The 26,516-nt window shown below is 39.0% G+C and overlaps 1 protein-coding gene across 1 annotated transcript; it reads right to left on the reverse strand.

The window, feature by feature from the left end:
- Positions 1–14,578: 14,578 nt before the first annotated feature.
- On the reverse strand, positions 14,579–19,948 carry yipf5 (Yip1 domain family, member 5). The gene is made up of 6 exons (XM_034550671.1): positions 19,850–19,948; positions 18,903–19,011; positions 18,363–18,538; positions 17,156–17,301; positions 16,538–16,719; positions 14,579–16,246 (listed from the first exon to the last, which is right to left on the reverse strand). Exons 2-6 carry the CDS (start codon positions 19,001–19,003, stop codon positions 16,084–16,086), a joined length of 768 nt encoding a protein of 255 aa, XP_034406562.1. The 5' UTR covers positions 19,004–19,011; positions 19,850–19,948; the 3' UTR covers positions 14,579–16,083.
- Positions 19,949–26,516: the final 6,568 nt, after the last annotated feature.

A 26,516-nucleotide genomic window follows, 5' to 3' on the forward strand; every position in this document is an offset into this window, starting at 1 on the left:
GTTCAATGAAGTGCATAGCAAATCATGCTGATAACTGTGTGTCTGTCTAATTGTGTCTAACACAAAACTGTCTAACACTATTACTTTACTTAATCTGCAATGTTTTGCCCTTATGGATGGATGATTTTGTTGTCATAAGTATTTCCTGTGTGAGCTTGTTTATTGATATACAGTACACACTTGTCCATTTTTTTCCAACGTGGCAGAAACAGGCAATCTCCTCCAGGGAATAGGGATTCATTATAATCCATACACAGTGAGCAGAGCAGGGTCTGGTGTTAAAGCTTTGACAACTGGTGAGCTACAATTCAACTGTCAATTATCTGGAAAGAAATAGATAAAACTCATGGGATGTGAAGACACATCTTTATATAACATACAGTTTTAATAAGGCTCCAATTTTCCGGTAATGTATGTTTGGAGTGAGGACTGGGACCTGAAAGGCCAAACGGTTAATCCTAAACATGACAATATATTGCACATTCATTGCAAAAGCAAGCTTGAAAAATGAGTCTCTGTCTTTGTCTCGCTGCCTCAACAACCATTTATTGTATTTAACCCGGTAAACTCGCTCAGTTGTTGAAATCACAAAGAGCAGCAGTAACATTATTTCAGATTAGGAGGGTTTTTTGTGGACGGGGGACAGTTGACAGATCTTTTCAATTACCAAAGTCGATCAAAAAACATGTGGATATAAAGGCCATCCATTCTGGACGGCTCAGTGAGGATAAAAGGGAAGAATGAAAAGGGATCTCAGCATGGTCTTCAGTTAAAACCACCTTTTTCCCTCATCCTTCCTCCATCTCACAGACTACCTTATAATAATAATAATATTATATCATTCTCCTCCTTCGTTTCCAACATCATCCTGATAGCAATGTGTGTGCATATGCTTGTGTGTTTATTTGGTCGCACACATGGATTTTGGGTGCCAATTTAGTTCAGTTTCCAGTTCTGATCCCAGCTCGTTTTTTTCTACAGGCTAAGCTGTCACCTTGGTTACATGCTGTGTTGTGACCTTTTGGGGTCAGCCTATCATGTGCTAAGTGGTTGGTGTAAACTAAGCACTGAGGACAAGGCTTAGTGTAGAGTTGTGTTCACCCAAAGGAACACATACACCTGAGCACACACTTGTTTGTGTGTGTGTGTGTGTGTGTGTGTGGGGGGGGGGGGGGGGGGGGGGGCTCAAAAGCCCTGAATTTTTAAGATTTTTAAAATAACTTTAACTCTGTGTCATGTCCCCTCAGTCTCAGACCTATTAGTGGGGAATTAGTGCCATAACATTGTCATGGGGCGCTGTGCTATATGGTACTGCTTACTATGCTATAAATCATATAATTGAGTAAATACCACATTCACTTTGCACTGTTACTTGCATGTAGAGCAGACCCGATTATTATGGCATTACGATTACAATGTAGCAGTTTCAAGATCAGTTGTATGTCAACTCTATGATCAACTCTTTGTATGTTATGTAACTTCAGACAATCCATGCCTCTTTTTAGGTTGCAGGAGAGAAATTATTCCTCCTCAACATTTATTGCATTATGTTTCAAAATGATGAAAACAGTTGAACAGTTAGATACAAAATAGGATGTAGGCTCTACAGGATTACTATTTCCTTGGCAACTAATATGTTTTTCCCGAATGAACGCCCCTGATCTTCGTATTTAAATATAATTCCAGTTGTAACAGATTTCACGGCAAAATTGTTTTTTGTAATACTTATACTCTTACCTGGAGGAGTATTGAGTGGACTCGGCGTCAGCTGATTGTGGACACAAACATGGATGCACTTGAGGACAAATTCACAATTTCACTAATGGTTAGTACTGTCAGACTTGTAGTTGCACTAAAATAATGGTAATGAAATAATTAGTCAATTGATTGATTTGTCCATTTACAGAAAAACAATCGACAACAAAATGTTGATACTCAATTAGTAATTCATCAATTAGGGATGCCAAATGTTTCAGACCCTTCCATATCCTCAAACGCAAGGATTTTCTGCTTTTCTGCTAAAAAGCACATCTTAAACTTACAATCTCAAAGATCTTTGTTTCGTTCCTTACGGCGGCACTTATGGAAATAAGCGATAATTGCAGGTGTGTTTCCGGATCTTCCTAGACCTCCAAACAATGTGTGCCACTTTTTTCTCCCTATAATGTTGCCACGGACATTTCGTACTACTGTAAATGCAAGGGCTTTCATCAGTGTGCCATAGGCTCAGTCACCCTTGTGTTAGTTACCTTGTTCACCGATGAATATTTACTTGACAGAATTTCATTTAAATTAAAAACTTTGAAATTATTATAATTATAATTATTATATGTTTTCTCGTAGTGATGAACCCGCACGGGATCATCACCCGACATGTCATGGCCTGCAAGCAGCATACTGAAAAGCCAGATATTTCCCTCAGAAGTCGGTGGAGACCAAAACAAAGCTAAGAGGACATTATACGACTGTAATTGTGTTGTTTTTTATTGGATGTTGCATTTTTCTACAATACAACACTGCTTACATATAATCTCAGGAGGATAAGAGGCAGTTAAATAAGTTTAGTGCAATTGAAGGATCAACTGAAAGAAATTAGGTGGGTGTTTGTTTACATGGAGTTTATTTATTCAAAAGGATAATCATGAGTCAGCCTCGTTCTTAGTAAATGTTGAAAGAGAAAAAGCTTTGAAAACTGAAGCACAAGTCGATCACTTATTTTGTTATTGAATATGCACACGTAACTTCCTATTACATTTATATTATTAGATTGTGTGTGTGGGGGTGGGTTTCAAACGTATTCATACTGATTAAAATGCACCTTCATGAACTCATAATGCATAATCACTTTCAATGACGTTTTTGGAGTATGTCACGTTTTCTTCTGCCCTCTCTGTCCCATGCTATCTGTTACATTATAAATGTGCAGATCTCACAAATCGGCAGGAAAAAGGTATTCTGGGATGATGGTGATGTGATGGGATGAGTCACACAGCGGCAAAACTACCCGGACTGAAACTTGACACCACAATTTCCACCATCGGCCAAACTGCTTCTCAACTCCATCAGTTCTAACACATTCAAACATTCTTTTGCAATGATCACATCGCCGCTATTTGTACACTCTTAAAATAGGTCCTTTACTTTTAAAATGATGTTTTTGTAATTTCTTTGTTTTGTTTTTTCACCACAATACAACATCTGCACAGAGGTTAGCTGCAAGCTAGCTACGTAGCAATATACTGTACTTAATAGCTGTAAGTTTGGATAGTGTTTGCGTTTGTTAATAGTTCAGCCTCAAAACAAATAAGAAACTAGAGCTCTTTCTATCATTTTCCTCCAGACGCTCTCTTTTTCTTTTAGTCACACTCCATCCTGCTACAGTCTTCAGCTAAGAGAGACTGACTTCTCACAGGGTCACAGAAATGCATGCATAGTCAAACAATATATTCAGTGAAATGCAAATTGCCTCACTGAACAATCAGGCACAAGTATTTTGATACAACCACAACAATAAGCACAAACGATAATTTCCAAAAGAGCAGGACAACCTTATGTATGAAGATGATTGTGTTGGTTAAATGTGTGGCGGCAAATCAGTGGGCTTCTGTGATTATAATGCATTGGTGTGTTTATTCACATAGTTACAATGGATCAGCTCTAATAAACATGCTGTGCACTGAATCCATGCAGCTTGGACAGTGTTTACATTCGACACTGATTACAAACAACGCTTTCACAACTTAAGTTGCCGTTTTACTTCCACAGCGTAATTTTTTCACTTCAAAATAAAAGCCACTTTAATTAAAGATACATTCATACAAACTGTGAATACCATTTTTCAGCTACCACTACTACTATTTAACTACTTGTTTAACAAACAATTGTCCTGTGGGCCCATGGATGGATTGCCCCCCCTCATGGCCTCCAAAATATCAATCAACCAGGAATATAATTAAAATGGCCACCTAGAAAAATATAACAACTACAAAGAAATGCAAAGGAACTACAAAGAAACACAAAATAACTACAAGAAATCCAAGAAATCAGTCCCATCATTTACAAAGTGTTGAATGATCTGGAGTATATTTAGATATATTCTTGAAGAGCTCAGGTTCTTTCTGAAAGCATGATAATAAGTATTTTTTTTACTTTAAACATTGAGTATGTAGTCACACAATATATGGGCTCAAAATATGTGCAGAACACATGTTCGGTTTTGTCTGTGTATATGAAGAAATATAAGTGAAAAATATCATGATTTCAACGAATAAAAAAACATTGCCTAGACATAACCTAATTTACATGTTGTTTTGAAAATTATACTTTGTTGGACTAAACAACAGTTGAATGGCAACAAATGGTCAGACCAGATTGTAACTGTCTCTCAGTGATAACATATGTCACACAGTTTTCTGTGGTGCCCTTCCTATGATGAGTCACCATTACCCAACAAATTACTTTTTTGAATATATATTGGCAGAAATGCTGTAATATGGCCTCAGACATAATGCAATGTATGGCATACTCAATGACAAAGTTACATTACTAATGAGCAGTTAAAGGAAATAGATATTTGACATGCTTTAAACATACAGTAACACGTTGTATCTAATAAGGGTGCATTACCAGCGGTCAAGTAATTTTTGCACCAAATGAGCAAACAGAAAAAGACTTGCTGATATGCCTGTGGACTCTGCTTTATTTGTGGTATCTGAGACCCTCTACTGACAATCCAACAAAATAGTATGCAAAGTTTGCTTATTTGAAATCTTCTTGAAGTGTGAATAAGGACTATTGCTTTGTAAATAAGGCTGCTAGTCGTGTGTAGAACCTCATGCAAACAAACAAATCAACAAACAAACAAACAAAGTCCCTTACAGAGTCAAGACATTTTCTTCATGCACCCTTTGTTCGGAGATGTCCCTGTTTTCTAAGTGTTTGATCTTGATCTGTCCCTCCCCCTTATCATTTATGACATTGAGAAGTCATCCAAAAACAAGGGTTCCATTACCTGACTAATTGCTGCACTAATGAAAAGCTTGTTTATCTAGGAGAAGCAATTAGTTGTGTTGATTAGCTTTAATTAGACCCATAGTGTTTTAATTTGCCATTAGGATGCAGCCAGAGAGAATGTTCCCATGCCTACTCCAGGTTGGACACTGTTATGAAGGATATGTTGCACAATTTGCCCCAAGATAGAAGGATGAGTGCTACTAATCTGAGTGTTATGTGGACCGAGAGGATATCGTAGTGCTTAGTCCAAATATTAACAGAGGTTTTGAATGTATTATGTGAAAACAGAATAACACATGTATATAATTGATATTTGCTGTGACCTCGTCAATCCCTGCAAATATTCACTCAATGCAAATAATAAATTGTGTCGAGATACACATTCAATACAGAGCCTTACTCCAGTGTAATGACATGTACCACATGGTGGCTACCGTGCTACACATAGCGACTTTCTCTCATCACAGAATCACTAACGTCTTGTAGCAGAAATTCTCTCCTTATTTATTTTTAATAGTCACATGGAGTGTGAATCTGATTAGCTCTATTATGTGTGACAAAAGCCTAACTAGTTTCCCATGAAGGCAAAATTACATGGTACGAATGGGCCGTGTGCAATCATGTTCACGTTACTATTGAGCCAAAATACAGGATTATAATAATGTGCTTTACAGACATTAAAACAGAAAATATACAGTGCAATTTACAAAAATAGAAAAAATTGAGAAATATTAATATTAAGAAATATTACAAGATTAATGATAGAGAAAGAAAGGAGAGTAGGTAATACATAATCAGTCTTTAGAAGAGTTTCAAAGAGGGTATTAGAGTTGCATATGATTCATGACATTACCTATAAAATATATTTATATTCCAATATTAAAAAAGCCCATAAAAGTGGTTGAACATAGTTCAACATTTACTGTTTAATCAATGTGTGAAGGTGCAGTTATAGTACATCATGTGGCCTACTGTCCATCCCCCTGGTACTATTACACATGTAGTCTGCTTTGCTCCGGGAGCAGTAGCTCTCTGCTCTGTGTGCCCTAACAAACAGAGCACAATGATCTCATTTGATATCAAGCTGAGCATCATTCATGCATGGCTGAAGACAGAGAGAGGCACTGCCTGTACAGTACTGTGAGGAGAGAGACAGGGATAATGACAAGGAAGTGAAACAGTCAAATGATTACCATCATTTAATATATGAATTATAATGAATACCAAGAACAACTTGTGTTCTTGATATTATATTATATATATATATATATATACATTATATGTATACAGTTGAGTACAACCTGGTGCTAGTAAATATGTTTACTTCACTATCTGGTTGTATGACTGTATTTGACCGTGTTGTCTTCACAAGCATTTTTACTGTTATCCTAACTTCAGTTTTCATAAAAACTGGTATGTTTTTGGTAAACAATACCATGTTACAGATTAGGTATCTGACATATTAGTAAAAGGTTTAAAACATTACATGTGTTCTCACAAAACAAGACTACTTGCCATGACCCTGAGAGGCATGTCATCGGCTGGACAAAAAGTAGTAGTTTGTATTTTTGTACTTAATACAACTCAGTGAATGCTGGGGATTCATTCAGCACTGTCTCTTTACATTAATTAGCGACCTTGCACAGTCTCTCACAGGTTGAGTGGAATGCAGGGAGAAGAGTAACTCATTGTTGGGCAAAAGCAGTGCAATTTGCTTAATATCAAAGCTTTTTTACATGTGTCATTGAGATAACCATTGAGTGTTCATGAGTATATAGTGAAAACACACACATGAACAATGGAGAGCAGATTTGTGTGTGTATGTAGAGTGTATTAATACATAGAAATGTCCTATGCAACTACATATACAGATACTAAGAATTGTCATTTCACCAGAACATTCAACAGTTTAAATATAATAAGTCCATTCACCAACTATTCATCTGAAACAAATGCCAACTTCCTGGCTCAGTGAGCTGTTTCCACTACAGCCTGGAAACTGTCCATCCATTGTCCAGTATATGCTGCGTCCTGAGCCACACTGGAAACAAACTGCTATCACTAGCTTGTTAGCTATTTATATTGTTAGAGTTTTCCTGTAATTAGAAAAAAAAGTATAGAGTGGTTTGTTAAATTCTAAAAATGACATGCAACAATGGTAGGTGTTCAGGTTATTTGGTTGGATTATATTATATATTGAGACACGCAATAATGATGATTCCATAATATGCCAACAGAACTTACCAGACTCTGGATTTAGGATCCCAGAGTGCAGCAGATTGTACCACCTCCACCAAAGAGTCCCTGTATATTCTCTCTTTTGATGCACTAAATGAATGTTTGGTGCCAGCAGAGGTAAAGACATGTTCTAACTGCACTTGAAATGACAAAATACAGCATGGGAGGTCTATCCAATGGTTGACTCAATACTATCTAGGGAGGCTGCAGACGATGCACCAGTTTGATTTTCCATTTAAAAATCTAAATTCTAGCTTTTTTTCTCAACATGTGTCTTGGTCCAGCCTGTCAAACCATTTGCTGGCCATTTTATGGATAGTTAAAGGCATAAGGGATATACAAGACCCTGTCAGGATATTTTTATTCTGCTTGAGCTCCTCCCTTTGAGGTTCAATAAGGTCCATAGATCCCTCTGCAGTTCTCCGGCATGCTTCCAGGATCCTAGAGGGAAGGAGGGAGTGGTTCAAACTACTTGCTTGTGCTACTTTTACTGAAATAATCATGATGTTATTCTTGCCCCACTGAGCAGTATAGAATAAATCAAACTGCTATATGACGGGTAGGCTGTGGCAAAAAAAATAAATAAGAAAAAGTGCTTGAAAACGATTATTACAGTAAAATCTCACTCGTTGGGGCAAAAGTAATTCATCAATCCATCCATTTTCAATACCGCTTATCCTCATTAGGGTCGCGGGGGCGCTGGAGCCTATCCCAGCTGACATAGGGCGAAGGCAGGGGACACCCTGGACAGGCCGCCAGTCCATCGAGGGCACATGTAGGGACATACAACCATTCACTCCCACATTCACACCTATGGGCAATTTAGAGATCAATTAACCTGCAGCATGTCTTTGGACGGTGGGAGGAAGCCGGAGAGCCCGGAGAGAACCCACGCTGCCACGGGGAGAACATGCAAACTCCACACAGAAGGACCGATCCGACCGGGAATTGAACCCGCGGCCCTCTTGCTGTGAGGCAACAGTGCTAGCCACTACACCACCGTGCAGCCCTAGTAAGTAATTCATCCAGAGAATATAATGGCCATGTGCTCTATATTTACTGCAGAGAAACATGGTTCCTTGCATGCTTTCATATTATGCATAGATGAGGTACACGTTTTCTAAGGGCCAAGTTTACAATGCACTACATTTGTGCTACGTAAGACACAGCATCTCAGATTCAGGGTCACACCACGGTACACTCTGAACCGCTACGTCGTGATGCATTCAATGTTCAAAACGACTGCTTAAATGTCATAGAGTTACCAGAGGATGCAGTGAGTAAGGGGTTAATCAGTTCAGCAAAACTTTGAGCCTGTTCATTCTTCTCTGGGTGCAGATATCTGTATTGATCTGCTGTAATGTTATGAGGCTGTTAGTTAAGTTAAAGAGAAACACAGCCCTTTCTATGAATAGAAATAGCTTTCATTAATAAATAAAAGTCAACATGATTAAAATTTATATTTCATTTGACGGGTTCTGCAAGTCCAGCATAAACAATGACAACATTTCTGGTTCATAAACTTAAAATATGGATGAGCAATGCTGTGTGTTCTAATAATAGCCTATTATGCACAAATATAGTATAGTAGAGTGCATTTTTCTGGTGCAGCACTGATTTTTAAACCGGTTTGGTCACCATAAAAGTTTTGAGGGAAACACAAGAATGGAATTTAAATGATGAGTCACATTTCTAATAATGAAAGCACAAATATGGAATGATGTCATCTGACTTGCTGTGATATGCTGATGTTCTGAATTATTATGCTTATATCATGCATATTTAATAAGAACACCCCCAGTCTCTGTAGCTGCTCTTATCTGGAGCTGCTATAGACAGTAGAATCCTATCATTCATGCAGAGGCTAAACACAGAATACTGACAAATGGTCAGTAATGACGGGAGAATCTGTCATTTATACTGAATTCCTCGCATCAAAGAAAAGTTGTAATGATAAAAAACATATTCCATGATAAAACAGCAATATTATGTGAACTATTATGTAGTACTGTGCTTAAATGATATCGTTGTCATTCACACATTTTGGCTCACTCACCATCAGGGGCTCTATTTTTTAATTTTTTTCCATTTCTCTGTTTAGGTTTTATTTCTGTCGAAGGAGTAATCGTATCATTAGCCATTCATAATCTGTTCATTGTGCCCTTCTTTCCTTTCCTTTGCGACATTAAAAATATGTTTTGGTGGAGAGGAGAGCATTCTCAATGGTGGTGGCAATGGCACATCAACACACCTGTAGAGTTCCTTGAGTGTTGTGATGCTATCACAGCGACAGACAGTCAGGGAGTCAGACAGACAGTCAGACAGATAGACAGAACGACAGTCAGACAGACAGACAGACAGACAGTGATCTAAAGTTCTCAAAACCACTTCTGTGGTGGTTCCTGCTTCATTCATGTCTAAATGTGAACGGTAAATGAACATGCATTTGTACCGTACTCATTTTCCGACCACTCAAAATGCTGCAAACTACATTCGTCATAGTGTATATCATTTTTTTTCTTCTTTTTTCTTAAATTGTGGCAAATCAATAATCATGTTATCAGATAATCAATGTTGTGTGCTACCTGCAACATTTCTTCACTATATAGTTGTCTAGTAAAAGCTAGATTTCCTCGGCCCCCCAGTTTCATCATGTTGATGTTGTGGCTTGCTTGGTCAAACCTTTAACTCAACGTTCTCTGACTCTTTCTCCATGATGATGCTGAAACAATGATTAAGTATGAAAGTGTTGTTGCAACCTTGTCTTTTCCTTTTTTTATTTTTTATAGTTGACATTTTTATGTAACATCACTCTGTCTGTCGTTCTAAAGTGTGATGATTTAAAGGGCACATATCAAACTATGAAATAAGACAACCCATTCTGTTTTTGTTCTGTTCAAAGAGCCATTCCGATTTGGCTCCACCTCCTTTATCACATGCAGACTCATTACAACAACCTAATCAGAGCAGACTGGGCTATTTTCGGGAGGCGGGCTTAAAGAGACAGACAGAGTGTGAATACAGGTATATTCAGACAATGAGGAAAAACAACATTAAAGCATGTAAAACATATTCAAGTAGAAACTCAAAATACAAGTATGAAAATGAAAATAATATGTCGCCTTCAATCAACATGAAAAGAATGTGTAAACAATCTGCCCCCATGCATTGATGTATCTTTGTGTATCTTTGTGACCTCTAACGTGTTTAGTAGCTAGCACATGTTGTTTTGCACATGATAAGATACCCCCCCCCCTCCCCCAAACACACACACTACATACACACCCACCCATGAATACACATGATTAAGCATTAATGCTCACACACACACACACACACACACACACACACACACACACACACACACACACACACACACACACACACACACACACACACACACACACACACACACACACTCACAGGTTCCCTCAGCTGGACTCTGCTGATCGTCCCTTGCAGTGTTTGCGTTGGTTCATTGAGTTCTGAATCAACTGTTAGAAGAGGCCGCAGTGCAACGAGAGGGGACAATTAGCCTAATGAAGTGCAGGAGAAAATCACACTCAGTGCTATGCTAACAGTTGCTTAGTGAATATTCATGTGCTGTTGGCTCTGTTGATACATTAAAAGGCGGCGCTGCGTTGCTGAATACCAATCGCTACATTTCCACCTGTGGCTTGTCTGCTCTCTGTGTGAAGATAACACCATAATCAGCCTCATTGCTGGGAGGCTTTTTGGAGCTCATCACATACACAGGCCACATTTATTATGCCATCCAGGTACATCTGCCGATGTCCGCCATTTAAAAACAGAAACACTGTCTCACCTTTTACAAAATAATGAAGACACATCACAGTGGGCTACTTAGTGTAGAGTCGAGGATGTCTGAGTGCGGCACCGCATAGAATATAATTTAAAGTGATTGTATGCTTCACTCCATCAGGTGTTTGCTTTTAATTTACATTGCATATGTTAGGATATATCAGAGTTCCCTTTCTGAGTTGCTATATTTCACCTGCTCCTTCCTCCTTTTTATAATCACATATTGTTTTTTCTACAGTTTGGTAGGGCTGTGTTATGTCTGAATTCATCTTCTGTTGAGATGATGTCTTTAATGTCAAAGCCCATTTGTGTCGTATATATATGTCACAATTATTGAAAAGTACATTTTATGTATGGTGGGCTTTAATGAGCTGATGCATTTATTCTCAGGAGTCATTCAGTAATACTTCAGTCTTCCTTTTTATTTTATGGATTTTCATGCAAAGAGAATATTGCTGCACACGCTCAGTTCTTCTGTTTATTCTAAACAAAGTGCTGTATTTCTACTGTTTTTGGCCAGCGAAAGGAGCTTAAAAACACAACATCTGGCTGGAAAAAAGATTAATGAGAGCAGTGTCTGTCGGCCCAAAAACCAAAACTATACTTATTGGGACTAAAAAGCTTCGTATAGCTGTGGGACCATAGTGATTATATTAATTTTCAATTAACAAATACGGAATTCTGTGCAGCTTTAAAATATCGAAGCCTTCACCACTAGTGGAATATGCACGCATTTGATACATACAAGCCCGCCCCAAAGGGGCCCCTGACAACGGTGTAAGCAACAATACTGGGAGTCAAGCAGTATGTTTGTTCCAAAAGGACAGGCTGTTGTTTTTTCTTCTCCAAATGAGAAAATGTGATCATATACTTAAATCATACCTCTGGGTGTTCTCACTATCATCTATAACATCTTTCACAATTCATTGTTTAAGTTTCAGATGCTATACTTGATTACATCATAGATTTGAGTTTTAGCGCTCTAGTTTGGGGATTTGGGAGAGTTTGGACTTTCCTCGACCATAGGAGTGACATGTTTTAATTTTGAAACTGGACGTGGTTCTCCTTTATTCTTTTGACTAGTGTTTTAGATGACATTGGAAACATGTATTATACATCTTACAGCTGTAAAAGCAGAACAGTGGCACTCTAAGAGTTTCATGTATAACAAATCTAGTGGGCATCAACATATATTTATAATTATCTGGTCACTGTGAAGTTGAATTGCTGAGAAAACATGCAGCCCTATATGCCATATTTCCAACTCATTTGTGCAAATTTCATTTTATTTTTTTGTATTTAGTACAACTCCCATCTGTTTCCCTCCTCTCCTTTTCTTCGCCTCCACCCCTGCAGCTAGTCTCACATGTATTTCTTTCTATCAGAGTTGGAGACATGAGCTGCTATAACTCACCAGTGAGCCGGACCAGTTTGCTGGGCAGAGCAGACTGTGGCTCAGGCCTGCCAGATGGAGGTGAGATTATCCTCCATTAGATAACATAATGGTACGGTGGCCCTCATTCCCCGCAGACAAGCAACAGTCAACTCGTGAGCTATATCATAAACAGCTCAGAGGCAAGGGCGCAACTACATTTTTATGAAGTAGAGATGGGAGGAGTGGTGGTAGCAGGAGAAGCATTATTGCATGTTAATTAGATATATTTATTCCAGTGATGGCTAATATTATTACAACTTTCTTTCCGGGGGTTGCAATTTAAAAAGCCTTATACCATTCAGCAATATTTTCCTCATTAATCCAACTTAAATCATTTAGGTTTAGTAACAGCGATGGTGTTATATTTTGTTTACAGAGAAAACATTAGGGACTGTTTTGGATCGCTCAGGGCCCACCCGTGTTCAAAGTAGTTTGTGTAGTCAGGATACGTAAGGCACTTAAATAAAATGTGATCAACAAATGGCATGTTCCACTATGTTATGTAAAAAATGAGACTATCCTACAAACTGAACCAGACAAATGTGTAGACAAAAGACCCATAATACAGTCTGTGTAGCGAGCTGGGTGGGTTAAACTGAAGGCCCTCGTAAGTCATAAACTTCCTCATTATGGCTATGAGGAAGTTTCGAAAAAAAGATGTGGGGATGTAGTTATTTCTCCAGGGGAGATGTCAGCAGACTGGAGCCAATGAACTCAGCAATAACAACATTCAATCAGCCAAGAGGACCGACTGTAACTCAACACTGCCATCTGGAGGCGCTTGGGTGTAAATGTTTCAGGAGGTGACGAAAAACAGGAAGTCACTCTTCTCTCGCCATCTGGCTCCTATCAAGATGTCCATCACCTGCTGTAAATACTCCATGAACATCCCAACTTGTATGAGGTTAACTTTTCTGGCTTCGTGCTTCTATTGTTGCATCCAGCGTGTTGTGAACAGAGTGACTCATTGGCTCATCATCTGATCTAAACTCGGTTGAATCCAGCTGTGTGGAAATAATCCAAGTTTCAGTGGTAATATTGTCAAAACATTGTAGATAGGAAGTCCTGCAGCTGTCAAAGCCTGGCTCACAGCAGCACATTCAGCAAATTCCCATGGAATGAGAAAATACTAAAATAGAACAGGTGCAAACACACTATTGACAGTGTCAACATTTTTTTAATACTACTTCTTGCATTTTGGTTCATTGAGCATTGCACTTTTCTTTACATGGATCATGTAACTGTTGTCTGAACAACCAGTTTGCTGCTTGCACACATATCCCATTAGCTGAGAAATCCACGGACTTGATTAAAAGGTAAACATGGAATTTTGGAATTAATTACTTCACCAGGCCAACAGGGAAAATGTGAGAATGTGAGAAACCCGATTGCACACTGGCTGAAACCGAACACTGCAAACACAAAGGGTGCACGTGAACGTCAACATCCTGCTCAATTTATTAGACCCACAACATTTCCAGCTGTTTCAGAGATGCCCGGAGCTGAGAAGATGCAAAACTGCAGAATAATTTGTTGCACTCGAGACCCGCACCTGTGTGTGCTTGTGCATGAAATAACTTGGAAAACGCAACATCATGACACATACAATGAGCCGTATGAGAGAGCGGCCTGAGAGCAGGTTTGTAAGGTATTCTCTTTGATGTCGAGGTTGTCGGTAAACGAAAAGCACTTTCGTTTTTGAATTATTCATTCCTCCTAAGTGGGTTATTGTCCATTTAAGAAGCCCCTCTCTGTGTGGATGTCAGGGCACAGAAAACCCAGAAGGGAGAAGAAAGAAAAGAGATCGCTGTGTTCCAACCATGGAATTCTATTAATTTGTTCTCGTGAACCCTGTTTAATGTATGAGAGTTCTTGCACTTTAAAGCTTTACAATCAACTTGGGTTTTTTTATTTTCCGGTGGGCTGACCATCTCGACACACCATCTGTTGGAGTTGTGGTTTCTATTCTACCAAACACAACTGACCTGGAGGGCAAGTAGCTTGACAGGTCATTATGACAATCTCAGACAAAGCTTCTATCAATAATCTGGTCTGAATTATGAAATGATATTTAGATGTATTTAGTTTTATTGTGGGATTAAAGGGTGTAAAGACGGTGAGGTTTTACTGCAAAAGCATGCTGCACTCGTCAATAACTAATGCCTACATTAGTGGTAGAAGGCCTTTAAGAGTACTTTAAACAGTGGCTTTAGGCAGAAGAGATGATTGATAATGTTGCTCTCACCTGACCAAACCTTAGTGCTAGAGGCTAATGTCCACAGAGAAATGTCTCCATTCACTTTTCAAATTACAAATCTCATTTTTAAACCCTGAAAGTTTGGACCTAAGAAGCAGGAACAATGACAATAGCGCGGTTCAAAGGATGCAGAATATTTCCTGTGATCTACCAACCAGCTGTGATCAAATCTTCCCAGCTAGTTAAAAAAAAAAAAAATTTAATTATGCATCAAACACCGACTTCTTCCAGTGAAACCTCTGCATTTCTTTTAACACACAGCTGTAGGAAACTGTCTCATTCTCACTTGAAAAGAGGTTACACCACTTCTTAGAGTTATCTGCTTGACCATGCAATGTACGCTTTTAATATCACAAGGAGATCAATTTCAAATTTTAATGTGCATGAGAAGACATGAACACCAGAGGAAACATTAAAGCATACAGAGTGAATCGACTCAAATAAAGATTTGAGAAACGTAAAAGGATGCAAACTATAGCAACAGCCTCTATGTGTGTACCTAGAAATATTCAGTATGTCTCTAAATTTAAATTCTCAACACCGAATCAAACTGGTTGTCGTTTGGTTTTGTGCAAACTGTGTTTTCTTCTTCAAGGATATCAAAAGAGAATATCATAAAACTCTACACGAGACGTTATAGCAGAGATGCTGATTTTACATCAAAGATCAGATCACTGCTGTGACGCGCAAATGATGAGACTCCTGACTCGCTCAGTCCTGGAGAGAAGAAGATATAGAAGAAGAGATTCCACCTTTTCTGGGTGGTGGAGTACAATTAGCTATCGAAGGTATTGCACAGAAGGAAAGTGGGCGTTTCCCTTAGTCTTGCAGGTTTACTATGTGTTGGGGTTTGCCGGACGAGGCTCACATTGCACAGCTTTTGCAGAAATCATGTTGTTTCGACTGGCTTCAAATCAGTCTGCAGGGTTGGCTGAGGGTTGGTTATCAGTCCTTAGCGTGAGATCCTTCTCCTGTCGGTGTCCAAATTAAATTGCCCCGTGTGTGAACTATTAACTAAAATTGCTAGCTTCCTTGAGCCATCATGTCCATAAAAATCATAGGACTGTACTAGGTCGTTCAAGGCTCAACATGGTCCCCATGATTTATTTCTCACCAAGTCTATTTGACGGTCCTTTCCTTTAAGGTGTATGAGGGGAACAAAGTGGAGAGCAGACACGAGTGAGACGCTACACTCCAGCCTGCAGATGGTCAAGTTGGAATGTAGTGAGAGGTGGATGCTTTAAAAAAAAAAGAAGAAAAAAATATATCTTGGTGTTGTTTAAGAGAGCGTTTTTTCAAACCATTACATAAAGATTTTTTAGAAGACAGAAATGAGTGCAAAGACCCCATATAAGAGGCCGCATGGGTAAGCAACCAACAGCTGCTGCCCATCCATGGCCAACGCAGAGATGAAGATCTTTGAGGCTGAAAGACTGCACCAGCCAATGATTGCTGCTGTTAGTATAATTCCCACCATGCCCCTAAAGAGGACGAGAAGGAAGCAGGAAGTTACCTTTCACTGTGTTCAGTTAACTGTAGTAAAACCTATAACAACTTGTGAAACTCAAAAAAAAAAGTTACATTATCCCATAAACACTTAAAATAAAACGATTGAGCAACCAATGATCTTTTTTAAAGTTGTACAATACAACAAATCCCTAACTGGGAAATGTTAACTACTAGACAGTGTCTAATAGAAGACAGAAAAGCTGTTGCTTGATTTACAAGTTAAATCAATATTCATCAGCTGAACTGTGTTCATGTGTACTCACTGTAAAGAGAGGAGGACTGCAAAGCTGGAGAGGAGGATCATAGGGAGGAGGCAGTATCCCAGCACGCTGGCCACACAGCCGAAGGAGACACCCGTCATACTCATCAGGTTGAGTAGGCAGTACATGCCGAGGCAGCCGATTGCACTGATACCGTACACGTAGCCGAACTGGATCTTACCTGACTGTTACCAGAGAGGGGAAAAAAAAGAAGAAGATATATCCACAGTCAGGTATAGATATGCACACTTATACACAATAGCTGTCCAGGTTGGTGTACAGACGTGCATGCATTTTATTTATTTATATATATTTGTTGTTGCACCAACCACCACATACTGTATGTATATATTATATACATTTCTCACACTCTCTCTCACGCACACACACACGCACACGCACACACGCACGCACGCACGCACGCACACGCACACACACACACACACGTTTTCCTGATACCAACGGATCATAGTTTGCAGTATGGATGTAAATAATAGTACCGGTATGCCTAGTTTGCACCATAAGTTGTTACAAGGATGTCAGTGATGTTTAACTAATACATAAGATTATATAAGAATAATACAAGATGTATTATTCACCAACGTTAACCAAATGATTTACCAGGAGAAGCGTCGCTCCGAAGGCCAAACAGAAGACCATGGGGCCAGCCAGGTCTGTCTCATTCATGATGCTGCCGTCTGCTGCTTTCATTGGATGGAGCACTGTCAGCGTCTTCTGCCAGATGTGGTCAAAGTTGATTCCTAATTCTAAAAACAGAGAAACTGAAATTACTTTGTGGCAAAATATGACAAAAATAAGGAAGAGTTGTATAGGATCTTTAAAACAGATATTGACAGAATATAAATAGAACTAAAGAATGGGTTAGAGTTAGAGTTATAATGGTTTAGAGTAACTGGTTTGCAATGTAAATACTAGGCCTTGACAGTTACGAACAAAGAAATGTCTCTCTTCCACGAATGGAGCAGAAGTTTCAGTCAGCACTTTGCATGAGGATGAAGACAGAAAGGACTCTCTTGTGACAAAGTGCGATTTCTTCTCATAATAACCTTGATGCGTGTCTTCCCCTTTCTAGGTCAAACTCATTTTAGTCTAAAGAGTTTTAATTAGGTTTGAGCGATTGACAGCACTAATTGTTCTGGTATCAAGCTGACATTGAGACACAGACGGGTGGTGCCACACATGTATACAAGCCCAGGAATGGAAGACAATGGAGACTAGGCCAAAGTGTTCTCAGCTTTCCGAAACTGATTTAGTCTCTAGTATGAAAAAAATAAAACTCAGTGTGAGAAACAGGCCGTGAAAGGCTCGGTCCAAAGATTAAGGCCAACATAATAACAGCTCAGTGTTGCTCAGTATCAGCATCTTTGCAAACGAAAAGTGGTTAATGTGTGTAACTAGAGGGAAATACTGCCCATTATTCAGTCACTTTGACAGGTAGCCGGCGTCCAATCAATCAGTAATTTCTATTCTATCACAATTCTCTTACTCTGCAACAGTCGAATTGGAACTTTAATTTCACGCCTTAAGAGAAGATCTTAGGTCCATGTCCAAGAAGTGATAATGCAGACCAATTTCAACAGCATGACTATATTTACCACAAATGACCAGAGTCTAACAACGGTATTCAATTTGCAGTTTTGAGAAGCCGTGATGAGCTCCGACTTAAATGTTTTATCACTTATGACACTAGCAATAGCAATCAGGTGACAGGGTAATGACTAACGACCAATATTAGCACAGTTAACAATATAAACATAGTGAAAAGTCGTAAGCAGACGTCATAGACTACAGGTTGCGGTTTACATACCTTCTAGCAGCGGCGGCTCGTCATCAAAGCTGCTACTATACATGGATTGTGATGGGGATGGGGTGTAGGTCTGCGCGGGCTGGAAGATTTGTCCCGTGTAGGGTTGCTGGGGTTGCATCATCCCTGGGGGAGAGTATCCCATGGGCTGAGAGTAGTCGTACTGACCATCGTATTGCCTGAGAAACATATAATAATAATAATAATATTAATAATGCTCAATTACATTTATTTTGTAAAGCCCAAAATCACAAATTTACAATCTGAACACTTACGACATCCTCTGTCCCGGGAACTCACATCAGTACAGCTTTTAACACTGCTTATTTCCACTTAAAATTGCAAGTTGGCTTTCCAAGGGTGTTGTTATACAATATTAACAAAACTTGCCTAACACCTTAATCACAATCACAAATGCCCTTAAAAAGATGTCACATAAAGCGTTGAGCCAGGAAATAAAGTGATAGGTAGGCAAGTCTTTAGAAGCTGAAACAGCACATAAAAGAGGGAGTATGAGTTAAGAAGGGCTTTCGGCTGTCTTACTTGTTGTGGGGGGGTTCAGCGTTCGTGTAGCCTTGTTTTTGGTCATCTACACTGTAGCTGGACTGGTAAAAGTCTGTGTTGAAATTGTCAAACCCTGACATCTCTCACACTGTTGGAAACATAGAGACAGCAACCGGAACACTTATCAGTTAGGTAGATTATTTTGTTCTCCAGTGAGGTAGTTCCTTTGAAATAACAAAAGTTATTAAATACATATAATTGACAATTGCCTTTGGAGCCTGTCTTGGGGAAACATTTAGCACATTTAAAAGTAAAAAAAAAATATGCTACAGAGAAAGACACTCGTGTATTTTAATAACTTTATTATTTCAAAGAAAGAGAGACTTGCTCCTTTTCTGTGTCAACACGTAAACAACAAGCAACGTTTAAAACTCGAGTGGACTCGTTTCCTCAAAAGAGACTCTACAACGTCTAATCCGGTAAGTTTTGTTCAGAGAATAAACGATACTAGTCATTGTCGAGTTAAATGGACTGTCAGCTAGTTAGTATTAACTAGTAACATGAATGGTAACGTTAACCATCTATGGGTTAACCAACTAGTTAGCTATCTCTGCTAGCGTTAATATAACTGTGAGCTAAGGTAGCTAGCTTAGCTAACCACACACTAAACAAAGATAACATTAGATGTCATGAGTCTATTGAGAGTCAAATGTTCCTATCAACCATCAGCTTGCGAGACAATAACGACCACCTCAAAGAATAATTCAGCAAATCTTCTAAAAAAATACAAAACAAGCTCGTGATGTTTGGGTGGCTAACGCACCGTTACCTGCTGCTCGTTGGTTGACTAATGCGAGTTAACGCTAGCTGTAACAGTTGTGGAGACCTGACGCGATGCATATCTCACGCATTATGTCGTTTCATATTCCAATTATCTCTTCTTACACAGTGTCTATCCGTAAAGCATCGCCAATGATTACACTTACCCGTGATGTTTGACAAATCTACCCAGAGGACTGCCAACTTGGTTGTGGTTGCTACGTGTCAGGATAAAGGTAAACTTTCCGGTATGGTACGGAGCCGACCGGAAGCCGCGAGGGACATTGGCAAATTGCCCTTTACTCGAAAATGTAGCGCTGTCTGCAGGCGACTGGTGGTACTACATTATTGTCATAAAAAGCATTAATTTACAAACTGTCTATAGTATGAACATATACAAATAATACTTACCATTATATAGTACAGTTTGCTGGTTGAAATAATGCAGTGCTGAGTATTATAACATTTGCTTAAAACATTATATATCCTCTTGCCTGATTTTGAAATGCAGTTTTTATACAGAACATAGGGAAGCATTATGAAAGGTCAAACCACTTGTTCACCGCAACTATGTGCAGAAACGCCCTGATTTAAAAAGATTGAGTTATTCTTATCAATACATGCATTGAAAAACAAGTTGAATTCCCAAAGGGATATGGTTAGACATCTCAAACTATTTATCCCACCACAGGTATGAGACCCTACTGGGTCCAAAGCTATAATAAATCAGGGTCTAAATGTAACAGATAGAGACAGATGGTAGAAGATGATTTAACAGGGCAAACGCTGGGCCCCTGGCAAGAACAAAGGCAGTCTCTTTCATCAGGATGCGGAGCAGCAGATCAATCACTGCCAGTGCAGGAGAACAGCACTGCTACCATGTACCACAGGTGGATCCATCCTCTTTGATGATGACAGATAATGTAAAATAATAAACTGAGGACCTCTGGCCAGAGGAAATAGGGATGGGAGGGAAGAAGAGAGGCAGACTGCATCTCAGATGGTTTGACATATAATGAATGGAATCATTGGAGAAAAAAAGTACTCTTTAATCAAAATAAAAGAGAAGTATAGTCAAAAGGAAGAAAAAAATTGGAAAAATAGAAAATTCATATACCAATATCCTTCTGTCACACCAGTAAAAACTACCATCCTGGCGTCCTAGCCATGGCTTATTAAAACTAGATTATTTATGCCTCAGTGGTGAAACAAAAACATCTCTGGCAACCGTTATAATCCAATGTTTGACTTTTAAGCAGATTAACAGGATTAACTTGTGCAGTGTGAAAAGGAACAAAATAATACAGACTTGTCTCTGCTCCCTGCCTGGAATTACAGAATTATTTTCAGAATGAGAAATGGGAAAAATAATGCAGTGAAAAATGGCATGGAAGAAAACTTTGTCATTATTCAGAGGAGACATATCTCTTCCATCTTTGACAGTGAGACTCTGATTGCATTATGGGTCTCAAGGCCACAATATATAGAAAAGCTTTTTAGCCAGTGCTGCACAAAGCAGTTGCCTCAGCAGGACTGCATGATTTTCGAGGACATTGTCTCGCCAGAAAACTTTGTGACCATCTGTCAGATTTTTGCTCCAAGACAGTACTATTACAGCCGTCTTTTTAAGATGAAGGACAGGCAAATGCAACATATGACACATGAAAAGTTAACGTGGATAAGAAAACAAACAAACAACCCCCCCCAAAAAGGTAATTAACAAACCTTTAAGCTGTTCAGGCCCGATTTGGATCATTCCACTCTGCCTCATGATGAACAAAATTAATTTGATACACAAAACATGAAATCCTACAGAAAACACCCATGATTAATCATACGCAGAAATGAGTCTCCTCCCCTCCATTGCCTCTCATCTTCCTTGAGACTTTTAATCATTTATGAACTTGAAGAACATGTATTTATACGTAATCCACTTAATGAACGAAAATTGAAAAGTGCCAGAGAGGGTAATTGAATTCAAGGCAGTGTATTGCTTTATGCTGTCATAATTGGCTTCTTTTATAAAGTCCCTGCTGTAATCCTGCTTTAACTGCCTTGGTGGATTAAAACTACTGATTTTCCTACACTGCAGAAACCCTCCGTCTCCAACCACCTACTGTACCCTCAATTAAGATTTGTTCTTTCCGCCTCTCAAGGCTATAGGAGAGGGGGAAAAGCCAGGGATCATGTTATTTCATAATATGTTCTTCTGGACAAAAACATGATGCAGATGGGAGATCCTTCTTCTCCTTCTGTACACAACATACTGAACAACACAAATGGATGCACACATTTCCTCAGGACATTTACAAGATCAAATAAATCCTTTAATTCATCTAATTCAATTTCCTGCCACCCCATTGATACGACAGCTGCACAGATCATAAATTAGTCGGCATCTGGTACTTGCTCTGAAGCCGCTTTCTTGTCTCTGTGTGAGTGAGCTACATGAGAACTAAAATAACAATCAGCCGATGAAGAGTTTGTGAAGTTTGTTTGTTCCAAAAGGAGCTTTCCACCCACTCGAGATTTAACAGTTTCTAACAGATTTATAGTCAATATGAAAATACATCTCATTCTGGAATCTAGTGATGATAGTGGTGATACTAAAGCATTTGAAGATATCATATGAGGGTGCAATTGCTTGAATGTAAGACTATTTTGGTTAGAAATCCGGAAACACTTGTTCTCTATCCAAACAAATTGATCCTGGCATCAAGAACTTTAATGGCAAGAGATTATAGTTGTGAAATGTTGATTCTGCAATTTGGAAACACTACAAACAACAACCCACAAGATGCTGTCAAGTGGAGAAGAAAAAATTGACTTTCTTTCATTTGATCTGCGATGACAAAACACTGTAGCGTTGACCCACTGGGCTGAAGCCAATTTATGTCCGGCATGAATTATCTTGAAGGGAATCGAATAAATACGGCCAGACTTTGTAACAAAAGTTAAGGGAACTGGGAACTTGGCAGAGTGGCTGTTAAAGTGGGATGGAAGAAGAAGGAGAGCCAAGGCCACACTACTGTTTGTATGAGACTTATTTGAGAAGCCTCTAAATCAGTGTTGACGTGTAGAACACTCGTGGGTTGACTGGTGCTGTCCCTACTGCCAACAAGAAGCAGATAAGAAAAGGATGGCAACAACTCCACAGTACCCTCCGTCATAAAGCATCACCTTTGTGTCAGTATTAGAACTCACATGTATTTATTGTAAATGTGTTTATTTGAATAAAATATACACTCAGAAGCCAAACATGGACATTTATATGAAACAGTTTTATAATCTATAGTATGCACTTTTGTACTCTTTGAGTAATGCCTCTATTCAGCACAATTCGCTTTGATTCCGGAAAAATAACATTGATTTTGAAGAGCTGCTAAAAAGCAATATTTTGTTCCAATATGTACCTATATTCAAACTCCCAGTTTTCCAAAAGTGTTTACAATTTATAATAATTGAAAATACTCCAAAATCCACAAGTGCATCTACTGTACAGTACTATTAATAATGAAAGGGATAATAACATCACATGTTCATGCACACTCAATTCTATAAATGAATGCTGAATCCCTCTGAACAGACTGACAAGAGGCCAATATGTCAGTTTTATTTGTAAAACTCTCCATCTAAAAGCTCACCTCTCGTCCTCAAGTGTATTCTTTACCGTCGAACTGAAACTAATGACATGACAGAGGAAAGAGCGGGTCCAAGACTAAGAGGCAGGATATTTCTTCTGGGACTCCGGTGGAATTGTCAACTTACATAATCTGATCATCAGTCTGGCCACTAAGGGCCAACACATCCTCCCTCAGATACTCTCTCATGGTTTTATGTTATAACTTAATGATGTTTAACACATTTCAGAAGTTTCAGAAGTTATGATGAAGTGTGGCAATTTCTTTTGTGTTTTTTATAGACCCACTTCCCCTCAAACTGCCTTCTCCATTTCTACTTCATCCTATATTTCCCTGAATTACATTTGACAATCCTTTGAGAACAGGTATGATCTTGTTGTCTTCAGCGGTGTTCTCTTCTCTTCTCTGGACATTACTAGAGAATAAATGACAGCGGTTCTTGAGGCTCTGTTGCATTGTTGCATTATTGAAGCTAGTGTCAAACAAATGTCCTTTATTGATGGATTTCTCTCTATATGACTGATGAACGCCACTCTGAAGTCGTTCTTGATTCTGTGGGACCGACACAAAACCCAAAGTTAACAATTTTTGTTGTAGATGGCTGGAAGATTTCCTGCCAATAAACACCAGCTGAATTTGCAATATCCAAGCTGTCACACCATCAACCAGAATTAGATATAACAAGGAAATACGGCCACAAATGCAAAGAACCCTAAAAAAGATTGATTATCACAATATTTGGGGTGGTCTGTCCTGGGTAAAAAAAAATGCCAAAGACTTTTCAGCAACTCGTGCACATGAGTTATATGTCAAACTGCAAATGTAGCTGCATCCATAGCCAAGGCTTGCACTTCCTGTCATACTTTGTTCGTGGTGACTCCCCACTGGATGTCCTGCTTTCCTGATGGAATTACTGATGACAGGAGTGAACAGAGACCCACCACACATTCAATTATACATCCTCTAGGCCTACTCACTATCTGTCGCCTTCACTTTCTCCATACTGACAGAAATGATTAATTTCCCTGTGTGTGCAGAGCGCTTCATGCAGTTCTTGATTGCGCACTTCAGTCATCTCATCTTCTATGAGTATATGTACGGTTAGTATATGTATTTCTTGTACTTTAGCAAGACATTTGCATTTGAATATCCTTTAAAGCATTTACAGCAAATGGCTGATGATATTAGCTGAAGAGTAAACTTGGACACTACACCTTTAAATGGGGTTTCTAAGGGCTTTTGGAGATTTGGCTCCATCAATGGATTGTTCACACATTGAGGACCTATGAAAACCACCCTTTTAATCCCAAGAGGCAAAGAGTAAAGCATGGAAAATACTAGAGCGAGCGAGAGAGAGAGAGAGAGAGAGAGAGAGAGAGAGAGAGATAGTGAGAGAGAGAGAGAGACATACACAGGCAGAAACACACACCACAGGAGAGCTGACGATGGCAGTAAACTAGCAAAGTTATCTACCCCTCCACAGTGTTCCCACATGGCCTCTACGCTGGCAGAGGGAGAGAAGATGCTTAGCAACATCTCATCTGCATGGTTTGCCAAATCAACAGGGTCAAGATCCCTTTAGGCTTGAAGAACTCCGCTGCGCTGTGCACCGCCAAGGAGTGGCCAAATTAGGTTTCTTAATCTTAGTCTTGAGCCTTCAATTAATAATTTTTCCTCAACTGGAAAAGGGCCGGCGATGGGAGGTGATCCAATGAAACTCTGTGTTTCTTAGTTTGGGGTTTCTTTTGTGTCAAAGTTTTGATTTTGAAGGTAGATTGCTAATATGAAATAATCTGAAATGTATTACAAACTGGTTGACATTTTTTCAAATAATTAAGTATAAACAGAGACCAAAGCCTCCCAAAGACAGAGATTGCTTACATCCCTAAATCAAGACTGATTGACATACTCGCAACACGTCACATTAACACCCTCAAGTTCAATATTAATATGTTTTCATGCTGGTAAATGAATCCTGAAGTTCTATACTAAAATGAAAGCATGCACACAGTGTTATATTTCAATATGGTTTAGTGACACGTTACTGAAAACCACAAAATGCTGCAAATGACATTTCACCTTTCGGTAAGGGTTTATCGTCCATTGAGTTTATATTATCTGAATGGTTATTCTGTACATGCTAATCGAGGCTCATCTGAGTCTGATACCATCCACATAAGAGTACGTATACACTTACACACTCTAAATGAATGTCTTTTTTTTTTAACACGCAAACAGAGATTTTCCCTTCACTGTGAAACTGTCAGATCCTCCGCCCCCTCCCATCCTTTCACTACACCCACAACTTGATCCTGGCCAACTGCTTTCTGAGTCCCACATGGTGAAAATTGAATCAAACGCCAGCTACTGTACTGTAAGGAACACACACAACCTACTGGTTTTAACACTGCGTACCAGTTTGATTATCTCTGTGTGCAAATGAGCTATTTTCCTTGAAACAAAAGTGGAGAGGAACTTTCGGTGTGGCTGTTATTGCCACTTTTGAAATACATTATCGTTTGTCTCCATGTGGAAATAAAGACTTCTTTTGCTTATTGTTCAGTTGTATTTTATTTCTAAAATCCACAATTGTCTTTTTACTTCAATCACAAGATACAGAGGGAAATGTAAATCTGTACAGTAACCCTTAAACTCCAACAACTGATTGTTGCCTTACAATTCATGCGCTATGGGCATTGCAATCATTTCACACAATCGCTTGTGACTCAAGAGCTGTGAGCCCCCACACACTGACTGATACTGACTATGTGCCTGGTAAATAAAAGGCATGAAGTAAAGGGAGTTGGTCATTTTCCTCGGCTTTATCCGTTGTGCGTTGCACACGCGACAAATGTCTTGGATCAGGTTTTTGACAAATCTGGATTTTTTCACGAGAAAATGATAGTGTGTGTGACAACAGATTTAGATCAATGATCTGAATCGATAGAGAGGTCATTCATGGTCGAGAAATGCCACCGGCATAAAGTAAATATGTCCACGTCCACTATCAAATACAAAACAGAGAACTAAAGACAAAAAAATAATATCTAAGTAGAGCAATGCATATACACAGTAAGTAACACACTTGAAACAATACATAATTTAAAGAAGAAGAACATTTGTTTTTGCTGTCCTCCAAGCCAATATGTGAACACCAAAAGTCAATTTCAATTATCAATATGGGTCTGAGCCC

This window comes from Cyclopterus lumpus, chromosome 14 (genome assembly GCF_009769545.1).
Source record: "Cyclopterus lumpus isolate fCycLum1 chromosome 14, fCycLum1.pri, whole genome shotgun sequence".
Classification (NCBI taxonomy): Eukaryota; Metazoa; Chordata; class Actinopteri; order Perciformes; family Cyclopteridae; genus Cyclopterus; species Cyclopterus lumpus.